Source organism: Echinops telfairi, unplaced genomic scaffold (assembly GCF_000313985.2).
Source record: "Echinops telfairi isolate 266 unplaced genomic scaffold, ASM31398v2 ScPeMD7_22;HRSCAF=79, whole genome shotgun sequence".
In the NCBI taxonomy this organism is placed as follows: domain Eukaryota; kingdom Metazoa; phylum Chordata; class Mammalia; order Afrosoricida; family Tenrecidae; genus Echinops; species Echinops telfairi.
The window spans coordinates 5,807,371-5,818,144 of record NW_022103919.1 but is presented as its reverse complement, the minus strand read 5'-3'; the positions used below and the strand labels follow the sequence as shown (position 1 = coordinate 5,818,144).

Genomic DNA, 10,774 nt, shown 5'->3' with positions numbered 1-10,774 from the left:
CTGGGCGCGCGGGCCGGGCCCGAGGGGATCGGGGAGGCCGGGGCAGGACCGGGAGAGGGGGGCAGACGAGGAAAGAGAGAGAGAGAAAGAGAGCAGCCCAGTTAGAGCCATGGCCACCAGCCAGATGGCCCTGTCCCTGCACGCACACACGCTGCGCTCCTGGCACCCAGCCTGTCTCCAGTTGAGGAAAGGTTAATAGATGGATTGCTTCGCGGCGCTGGCGGAGGCATGGGAAGGGCAGCGAAGGGCTCTGGTTGGGGCAGTCAGAGTTGGTACCAAATAACTGACCTCGGAGAGGTGACCACTGAACCTCAGTGTTCTCATCCGTTGTAAAACGGGCCGCTAATTCTACCTAACAGGCGATTCCAGGAGATGATCCTAAGCAAGGCTTACTCTGTAAGAAGCTGGTCACATGACTTGCCTATCCCTGGGAAACGCCTGGGTGTTAGAGGACTTCAGTAAAGAGAAGCTATTATTATAGCTGTCCTTCAAATTGTGTATATATCTCTATCCATCTATCCATCATCTATCTATCTATCTATCTATCTATCTATCTATCTATCTATCTATCTATCTATCTATCTACCTATCTCACAAATGTTGACTGAGTGCAAACTAAAGATCAGAGAACTGCACCGCAGATTCCTCGCCGAAATTTGTAAGAATCAGAAATCGTGTTAGCAAAACATTAGCACCTCAGCCAAGGGCTCAGCAAGGAATGGTGAGCCTCCGGTTCATCCTCTCTAGAATCTAGCATCGCAAGAATTTTTGTGAAGGCTCTGTGATGTAATAACTAGAAGCAGTGTGACTAATATTTGGCAAGCTTTCAGACCTGTGCAAATGGTAGCTAAGATGGACAGAGCCCCCTCCCCCCCTTTGCCCCTCCCCTTCATCCGGTTTCTATTGAGCAGGTGTGCCAAGCACCAGGGGCATTGCAGTGAAATGTATATGTTATCAGAGCTGGAAGGGAATGTAGAGGTTATCTTTTCCAGCCGCTTTCCTTCCTTTGGGAAATGGCCTGAGGTACACGGCCATTCCCAAGATTGCACAGCGGAACGGGCATGCCAGTGTAGCTTCTCCTGCCCAGTCACTTGCTCCTCCTACCCTTCCAGGCCCTGCTACCTCTCTGGTGTCCCCCCTCTCCTGCTATCTGCCCCCAGGGCAGTCCATCTGGCCAGGAAGCAGGACTTTTCAGCCACGCAGGAATCATGATGACAGGCTCTAGGGGAATCGACCTCCTCTAACCAGTAGTTCCCATCTGTTTGCTGCGGCCAGGGGCTGGAGCAGGGTCACCAAAGCCGGAGAGCCTCCATGACCCTTTGTCATCAAGGCCTGGCGAGGAATACCTACCATGCTTGTTCTTTTTCTGCTCCTCCTCAAGGCCAGGCACCCCGGGGATCCCCAGGAAGGTGTTATGGGAGTTCCCATACCACACCAGCAGCTCCTGGTCCGGAGGGATCATCTGCAGGGACAAAGGCAAGAGGAGAGATCAGGGAGGCAGCAGCCAGGAGTGAGAGTCAGGGGTCTGACTCCTGCCTTGGAGATGTGAGTCCAGCCTCTGCCCTGAGAAAACCACCAAGCCAGCTAAACCTGCTGCCAGCCTGGTTGGTTCTGACTCCCAGTGACCCTGTGGGACAGAACTGCCCCAGAGGACTTCCAAGGCTATAAATCTTTTTTTTTTCTTTTTAAAATCATTTTATTAGGGACTCTTACAACTCTTATCACACTCCATCCATCCATCCATTGTGTTAAGCACATCTGTACATGTGTTGCTACCATCATTCTCAAAACATTTTCCTTCTCCTTGGCATCAGCTCCTTATTTTTCCCCTCCCTCCCTGACCCCCCTCCCTCACGAACCCTTGATAATTTATAAATTATTATTTTGTCATGTCTTACACTGTCTGAAGCTGACTGCCCCATCGTTCTCTTGCTTATTGGCTGGTGAATTCACAGGGCAACGTTTGGGGGAGTGACCCACTGCTTACTGCCTGGCACCACCGGGACTCCTGTGAAAGCCTCCTCAGGACCCATTTCCCCTGATCATCTCAGAGGCCTTTGGGACAGACATTCTGCTGCTGGGCCCTCCTCTTCCTGCCCAGGCCGCCTCCTCACCTCCACCCTAGTCCCCCAGAGCCACTCCAGAACCTCCGAGCCAACAGCAACAAAGCCCTGCACCCTGCACCCTGCGGAAATAGCAGAAGATGGGCGGCTAGAAAGCATCTCATCTTACTGAAGGAGCCAGGAGTCAGCAATCCCTCAGGGTGTAAGACTGAACCGGCTGTTTGCAGGCTGTGGGTCACTCTGGGGCACACTTGGAAACACACCCTGCCTAATAATGTTCTGGAAATCTCTCTCATCCAAAGCACCATACCGAGCACGCTCCTTTCTACCCATCACAGGGTTCTGCATGCAGGCATCCAGCCACACCAAGCCCACTACCATCACCGGCATTCTGACTCATAGGGACCCCAGAGGGACCCCAGAGCTGCTCTCTGGGGGCTCCAAGACTCTCAGTCCTTATGGGAGCGAACAGACAACCTCATATTTCTCCTGAGGAGGGGCTGGTGGCTTTGAATCATGGACCTTGTGGTTCATAGCTCTTTGTATAACCTGCTGCACATGATGGCTCCTTCTAGCATATAGGAAATGCTAAAAAAACAAACAAATGAGCATTCTGGTTGATGAATACCTCCCTCCTCAGGAAATACGGGAAAGCACTCAAAATCTGTGTCCCCTTGTCCTAAGTCTCTGAGTGACAGGACAGGGGCTCTGCTGTTCTCAGGGCAGACACGAAGGCTGTGGGTAGGAAGTGACCACAGAGGGAAGGCAGTCTGACCGACCATCAACCCCACTCTTCAGGGGAACGGTCAGGCCTCCAGTGAAGGTCAGTTACACATCCTGAGAAGAGAATCTTCAGGCCAAGACCAGGCAGAGCCAATGAGAGAGGGGACACCCCATTGCCACCCTAAGACCTGGATCCAGAAGAGCTGACTTCAGCACAGCCCTGGGGACACTCTGATCTACGTGTGAGGGAACTGGGCACCCACAGGAAATGGCAGCCATGTTTTTCTGGTAGGTTCTGTCTTATCTGAAGCCCAAAAGATGCCAAGGGATTCTGTTTCCCGGCCTGAGAGGAGCTTCCATTCCCTTAAGTCCATTCTGGACTGTAGACACACACACACACACACACCCCACATACACACACACACTCAGAAGCCTATCTGGTCACCACACCTCCCCTCCTCTGCAAGAATCTCAGCCTGGCCGGAGCCAAGAAGGTAGTCTGAGCTGCACAGAGCGCTCGCTCAGCCTGGAAAGGTCACGAGAGGAGGGCGTGCGAGAAAGGAAGAGGTTCTGAAAAAGACCCTCAGTGACTCCCATCCTCCTGCACCTCACCAGCCCCCTGCTCACCCAGAGCCCCAGCCTGAGGGGAGCACAGCAAGGCTTGGCATCAGTGGAGAGCAGGAGGGCAGGCAGAAGGCACCCCAGCAGCATGGTGGGATGGGAGCTCAACTGTGGACCAGCCACGTGCCCTTCCTCAGCCCCCAGTGAGAGCAGAATCTGACACGGCAGGGAATGTCCCTGGGACTCTGGTCACTCACAGTCCTGGCTGCTGTAATGGGAGGGAGCCTCGCAGAGCTGGGGGCCCGTGCTGGAAAGGGAGCAGAGACTAGCGAGTTTTCTGCGAACCTCCTAGAAAAGTCGAGGCTAGACCTCAGATTCTGAAAGAGAAATCCATTGTGAAGGAAGCTATATATCGGCACAAGATGTCGAGATGGACCATGACTGACCTCCACAAATCACTTCACACACACACCCCCCCCCACCTTGTCCCCTCTAACAAAGGGAGCACAACTCTAAGACTGATTGTGAGCCACCTCCAGCACAGACCCAAACTCTGGCTTCAATTCTGAGAAGAAAGCAGCTATTTTATGCCTGGGGTTCTTCTAGCCCCCGTGGTGGTCTGACTACACTCCTTCAGGGGATAGCGCCAGAGAGGGTTCTGACTCAGGGGCTGGAGTCAGCCAGGTCGGGGTTCACTCAGGATCCCCACTTGCAGAGTCTCTTGTGGCTTTGGACAAGCTGCCTCTTATTATTGTGCCTCAGTTTCCTCAATGGTAAAATGAAGACAGTAGCAGGGCTCCTGCCTCTCTGAGTACTTGATGGTTCAGCAGGGCCTCCCACGTGAAGCTCTTTATACAACTAATACCCAGCCGTACTTGTTATAAAATAATAATAATAACAACTTGGGGGGAATACCTCAAGTCTGGACCTCTGGTCTCTCCCTGCTCCAGGGCACCCCTTACCTAGACACCCCCACCTCTCAGAGAAGCTGGCAGTGGGTCGCTGGTGGACAGTTCCCACGGGTCACAGGCTGGCTGGAGCTTTTCTAACAAAAGCCCAGGCTGAGCCACAAATGCCCTAAGGACACCAGCCACTCTCTAGGGACAGTAGGTGGATTCCAGGCTCTATCTACCCCTGGGAGAGGAACCTTCTCCCCCTTAGGCCAGCCATGGGAGGTGAGGGTCAGAACTGAAGATGCATGTTGTCCTTGACCTTGACGTCCAGACTGGAGGTCTAAGTCGAATGTCTACATCAACTTTGGCCTTTTCCTTGTAACCATGATTGCTAAGCATCGAGATGCTTTGAATCACAATCATTGTAATCATGACGAATGGGGATCAGAGTCAAGAACATCTGGAACCCCACACCCCGGCTCTTATGGTTTAGAGTGGCTCATTGGAAGGCTCTTTTTCAGGCAAGAGCTTCCGTGGTGGCTGTTTTAGCATGAGAGTGAGCTACATTATTTATGAGCCAATTTTCTAGCACACTAAAACACATTTTACTAATTTCCAAAACGAAGACAGTGACCAAGCACACGGACAAAAAGGTGTAATGATGTCAGAGGGCATTTAAGGAGAAGTAACCCTCCCCCTGCTCTGCCTGCCCAGCCGCTGTCACAGGTTTCCCGTGCATCTTTCCCCAGAAGGCTTTGCCATACTGAGCCCTTTTTTAAAAATGCCGATTTCAAGTTCATGGACCATAGTGTGATGGATAGAAGGATTTTCATTTTCTGTAGGATAAGTCCAACTTTTGAAGAAGAAGAGAGGAGGAGGAAAAGGAGGAGGAGGAGAAGGGCACATTACTTTTGTTAAAAACAACGTGTTTTTGTTTGTTCTCAAAATAAAAATCTGTGAAGAAGAAGCTATTGGACTTGAGGAGCACGCCTAGCCGCAGGCAGCCAGAAGGCACGGGCTCTTGAACCGGCATCAGAGAAGGTGGCTTGCACAGAGCTGGGGACCACTACCGTCCCCAGATCAGGAGCCTCCCTCAGCCTTTCAGAGCCCCGACAGGCTCTCGCCCTGACTCCTGGTCTCTCCCTCCAGACACCCCACATCCAGACAGCACTTGTGATCAAGTCCCGGATGACCTAAAGTTTTCTCCCTGGCACTACCATCCGGAGGCTCCCACAGTCCTACCAGCTTAAATGCTGACAACAGCCAGGCCACGTCCCCTCACAAGCACTCTTTCTTCACAGCCTGCACTCAGGCCCAGCCGGCTGAGCTCTTTCCAAGGGCTCATCAGTATTGTTTGTGCAAGAGCAGGGGGTGCTCAGGACCCACAAGAAGCCAAGCAGTTCCCAAAGGACCCGGGTCTGCCCCCTGACTATCCATGCCACCAGCACTCTGGAGAACATCAGTGTGCCAGTCTTGGGTTCATCCATACCACGAGGGCTCAACTCCTGCTTCTTCGCCTTCCCCATCCGCCCAGCCGTTCTGTCCCGCCTTGCTTTCTGGGTTTTTATTATACATTGATAATGAAGCGGGGGAGGGAGACTGGTTTGTTTTCCTAATATAAATTCATGTCACACGGTGGAACATGCTCCCTGGGGGCCCAGAGGCCACCCCTGAGTGGTACAGCAACCCTGGACTAGAAGGGTCTCAGCGTCATCTGGGCGGACATCAATTTCCATTGTATCACAGATGTCCTGACATAGCAATTAATAGAGCTCCAACAAATAGATATTGGCAAGGGAGGCCACATGGCGAGGTGCTCAAGCGCTCCGGCTCTGGGGTCAGAGAGGCCTGCGTTCCAATCACAGTTCAACAATGGCTCTCCTTCCACCGTGGTTTCCTCGTCAGGCCCTTGGGGACCCTCACAGAAAGTACCTAGCGGGGCCGAGGCGGTTCTCTTGTTTAAAAAAAAAGAAGCCAAGGTTCTTAGCCTGGTGTGTGGCAGCCGGTACATGCTCCACAATATTAATGTTGCTTATTATTTATAACCAGGGAGCCTCAGTGGTAACCCACCGATACACCAGGTCCGAGGAGAGTATAGGAAGGAAGGTAACACAAGAGAGAAGAAACCCAACATCCCCAGTCAGGGCCCAGCAACTTGCCAAGAACCGAAAAGAGAGCATCTCTCAGAATGTTCCTCCCAATTAGGAAATCCAAAGCTTGAATACGTTCTGGCTAGATCCTTTCCTCACGCTGGTTTTTAAAAGTCAGACCAGGTCTGGGGAGACCTTTATCCTGGTGGAGCTGGGTCCCTGTGCGCTCCCCTTTCAAGTCAGCCCCCAATCACCTGCAGAAAGACTCTTAGTCATTCAGCCTTCTGCATCCATTTATTAAGTGCCAGCCATCATCGGGCTGAGCACTCTTTGCAAAGGACGTTTTCAGCACCTGGGACCGAGCCTCAATAGACTCAGCCTGCTGCAGAGCCTGCCTGGAGAATCTCCACAGAAGGACATTACCTTTGTCTCTCTGGGAGCGCTGCTCTTTTGTATTTGTGGACATCTTTTAGTGCATCAATAGAATATGCTGCCTCTGGAAGAAAGATGTGCCTTCTCCCTTTTCAGGAGCCCTGGTGACACGGTAGGTCAAGCCGCTAACTGCAAGGCGGGAGCACCGGTTCCAACCCCATCTGTTCCTCACAGAGATTTACAGTCTCAGAGACCCTGCGGGGGCAATCCACTCTGTCCTATGGGGTCCCCGTGAGTCAGAATCGCCTGGACAGTAATGGATGGGTTCCCAACTTTTAGCAAGTAATAGGTGATGGTTATGAAATATAAATAACAGTCCCGAGTCTAAGAAGACAGATCACTGAATAGTCCCTCTCCTTGCTTCACCCCCCACACACATACATACATACTCATGTGCATGCACACGCTTACAGAGGCACACACACACACACACACACACACACACACACACAGAAAATGGCTGATTTAGTCCACAGCCATCTAGAGAGCTGTCTAGGGGAGCAGCGGTGTCTTCTGGTGGTGCTCAGATGGGTGGCCTGAGCTCTGAGCCTTGGCCTGGCCACACGGGTGGCCACACACACTAGACACACAGTTTGTCTGGTATGTGAACTCCAGCACCCTGGCAGATGCAGGTAGATCTGATAACACTGCCACCAAGAAAAATGCGTCCAACTCGGTTTATTACAAGAAAAAAGGGCGCTAGTTTGTGGTGCCTGATCTCACATGCCAACATTGGCATGTGGTCCTTTGGGGTAGGTCTACTAATTCTATCAAAGCATTCATAGCCAGATTGGTGATGTTATAGACACATGCATATTTTATACATCAGGAAATAAATGTACATATCTAGAAATATGTATGCCACCGCATATTTCACATAGAGTTGTTACTGATTTTCTTCTGTCACCTTTATTTCTGATCAAATATGCAAGCTTTTTTTTTCATTTGTGAATCTTACCCAGTCAGACCCTCCTTGGAGATAATCTGTGAGCTTCCGTAGAAAGGTCTATCGCTTCCTCATCGGCTTTTGGTTGGTGTGACCTGCGCGGTGAACTGAGGTCCAAGCACTCTCCTTTGCCCAGTTGGAGCTCTCTTGTCAAAAGGATGTAGGCATTCTGAGTCTATCTCCTCGGTGTGTGTGTGTGTGTGTGTGTGTGTGTGTGTGTGTGTGTGTGTGAGCGAGAGGTATGTGGCCTGAGCATGTGTCCCCCATCTCATCTGTGTTAGGATGGCTTGAAGGATTGCTCAAATGTGTGTGTGTGTGTGAAGTGGGGGATAAGGATTACGATGCGGGGTTCAGGTGCACTTGTTGCCATTTCTAAGCTATCTGGTGGTGATGAACCCTTGATGCCCTAGAGTGGTGGCCTGGTCAGCTGGCCACAGAAGCCATCCTTGCCCTGGGCCGGGGTCACACTCATTCCTAGCTTCACACTGTCTCGCATCTCGCTTCTCGGCTCCCTTGCCTTTTCCTTACCCTCCGTTCCTGCCTGCCCCCCAGTACCACGCGAGACTGCCCCCCTGCTCCCCGGCCGCACCAGGGCTCAGACAAAGCCCTATCCACCACCATCCTAGGGACATTCCCTGTGGTCTGGTCGTTCAGGAATAAACCTAAGTCCAGGGGCAGGGTGAGCCTCCGCCCTAGGCTCTGTGGTGCCATAGAAAGAGCCCGAGACTCTGCATTCCGGGGAGAAAAGGCCACGGATGAAGGAAATCCCTCCTCGGGCCCTGCGGGCGCTCCTCTAGGCCACCTCACAGCTCCCGCAGGCTCACTGCATGGAGCAGGGCCCTTCTGTGTGGACAGCCCAAGGACCAGAGGGAGTGGTGGGAGCAGACCTCCCAACACAATTCCCCAACTGGAGAGGTCAGGGCAACTGGTCGTCAGGCACCTACTTTTTTTGCCTCTGCCCCGGCATTTCCCCCTTCTCCATCCCACCTTGCCTCTGCCCATCGTTGAAGCCGGGTTTGTCTGAATGCTCAGGTCCACTTCTCAGTAGGAAGGGGCCGGCCCTCAGCCTTTCTCTCACTGAGGAGGCTCACAGATGTGAGCACTAAGCCTCTCCTGGGTGCTCTGGAAAAGCCCGTCAGTCGTCCAGCTGCTAAGTGAGACCCAGTTGCCCTGTCTGTAAACAGCAGATCACCGCCAAGTTCTCTGCAGAGCTCTATCTATCTGTGTGTGTCTCTCTGTCTGTCTCTCCCTCTCCTAAACTATCAGATTAGTTATCCTATTAGAAGACATTTGGCACAGGGAAGGAAGATTGTGACCATGTCGTTACCTCAATGTCATGGGTGCAGAAGGGAGAATGTTCTCTCTCTCTCCCCCAACCCCAACCCCATCCACCCAAATGCACTCCCTGGGTTGCCTTCCTGCACCCCAGCCTCCGGTGCTCTGTGACCTTTGAAACTTGTATCACCCTCGGCAGATATTCAGGGACCTCATCATTGAGGCCCGTGACTCACACTCTCGTAATAGCAAAAATTACATCCTTTCCGATCACCAACCGGGAGCTTCCTCCAGGGGCCGGAGTCTAGGAAGCCCTGAGGCCAGTGTGGGCAGGGCCCACAGAATCAAGGCCTTTGGATTTCTCATTTCTATATCCACATGTGGACACACACACACACAGTCCCCACCTGAAGGCGCCAGGCACTCACCTCGATGGCCTTGTAGAAGATGCTAGTGCCGATCTGGACCACCTCCAGGTTCTGTTCCTGTTCATTGCGGGCACACTTGATGTAAGTCATCCAGCTTCGGTGGTCCTCCTGGCTGGCATCAATGAAGTAGCGCACCGTGCCGTCCTCATTGAACACCTGGGTGCAGGTAGAATGGGGACCAGGTGAGGCAGGGCTGGGTCCACATGCGCTGCCCATGGTCCAGGCCCAGCCCCATGCAGGGTGCATCCTTACTCACCCTCTCTCCAGCCTCAAAACAACCCCAGGAAGTGAATACAACTAGTATCCACTCTGTTTACTAGCTGGGGGAGGGGACTCACAGAGGAGAGGGTACTTGTCTGAATCCATCCTGTCCGGAGAGCCCCACAAGCTGACCATGATGTATTTCTGGGGCGGTGTCCTCCCCAATACAGAAATGGGCCTCCAAAGGACCCCTGGCCAGATTAAGTGGCCTCCAGCTACTTCTCCACACTACCCCCACCCCAGGGGGGTAAGTTTCCAGAATCAGAGCAGGGGGAGAACTGGCTAGAACCTCAGAGGGCACCTGAGAACGTGGCAAAGGAAACAGGCCCAGTCTTCTCCTGGCCCAACCATCACCCCTTTTGTCGGAGCTGCCAGGGGCATGCAGAGGCAACACCACACCCCAACTTCCTGACCCAAGAACAGCCAAGAGAAGGCAACCACTGGCCCCAGACTTCCTACGGAAGAGAAAGAAGCCTCTGGGCTGTCTGGCCCTGTTTCTATTCTCCTGCTCCCCTAACCAGCTGCAAGGTTCCTTTCCTGGACCTCACCTGGGGGGTCAACCAGGTGGGGACTCTGATGGGAGACTCTAAGCAGGGGAGGGGGCTATGGAGAATAAGGAGATGGGATCCAATTAGGGAGAGTCCAGGGGAGGCATGGATGAATGCGGGCTGCTGGGTGCCAGGGGGTGCCAGCTCACAGCAGGGAAACCTGCCTTTCAGAGTCTCAGCGTGCCTGACTGTGAAGTGGAGCCAACAGTCGTCCTGCTGAAGGAAGGCGGCCAGATTTTTCTGAACAGGACTATTGTCCAGGCCCAGATTTGTGTTAGGTTTAAGTGGCATGGGGTAACGTTATCCCAAAGCACCAGGTTTGGGGGAGGGGGGAGCCTCTATGTGGGGTGAACTCCAGGGCTTGGGCGGTGATACAGAGCCTGAGTGTCCGGCCTCCCACCGGTAGCGCCTGCCGCTCCGGCTCCCGGGGAAATCTACGTGGCCGGCCGAAATCTACGTGTCCCAGCGGTGGCCGGTGGCCCTGTTTGCGGCGGCTGGTTCGCACGGCCCTCTCCCCCAGCGGGCACGTACCTCCCACATGAGATTGTTGTTCT

The 10,774-nt window shown here is 53.1% G+C and overlaps 1 protein-coding gene across 1 annotated transcript in view; it reads right to left on the bottom strand.

Moving 5' to 3' along the window:
- The window catches only part of PRDM12 (PR/SET domain 12), a 14,621-nt gene that overhangs the window by 1,454 nt on the left and 2,393 nt on the right, over positions 1-10,774 (bottom strand). The window contains exons 2-4 of the mRNA XM_030885127.1: positions 10,752-10,774; positions 9,412-9,567; positions 1,351-1,462 (exon numbers count right to left, since the gene is read on the bottom strand). The exon at positions 10,752-10,774 is cut by the window's right edge and continues 228 nt beyond it. Coding sequence (XP_030740987.1) covers positions 1,351-1,462; positions 9,412-9,567; positions 10,752-10,774 — 291 coding nt within the window. The remainder of the gene's footprint in view (positions 1-1,350; positions 1,463-9,411; positions 9,568-10,751) is intronic.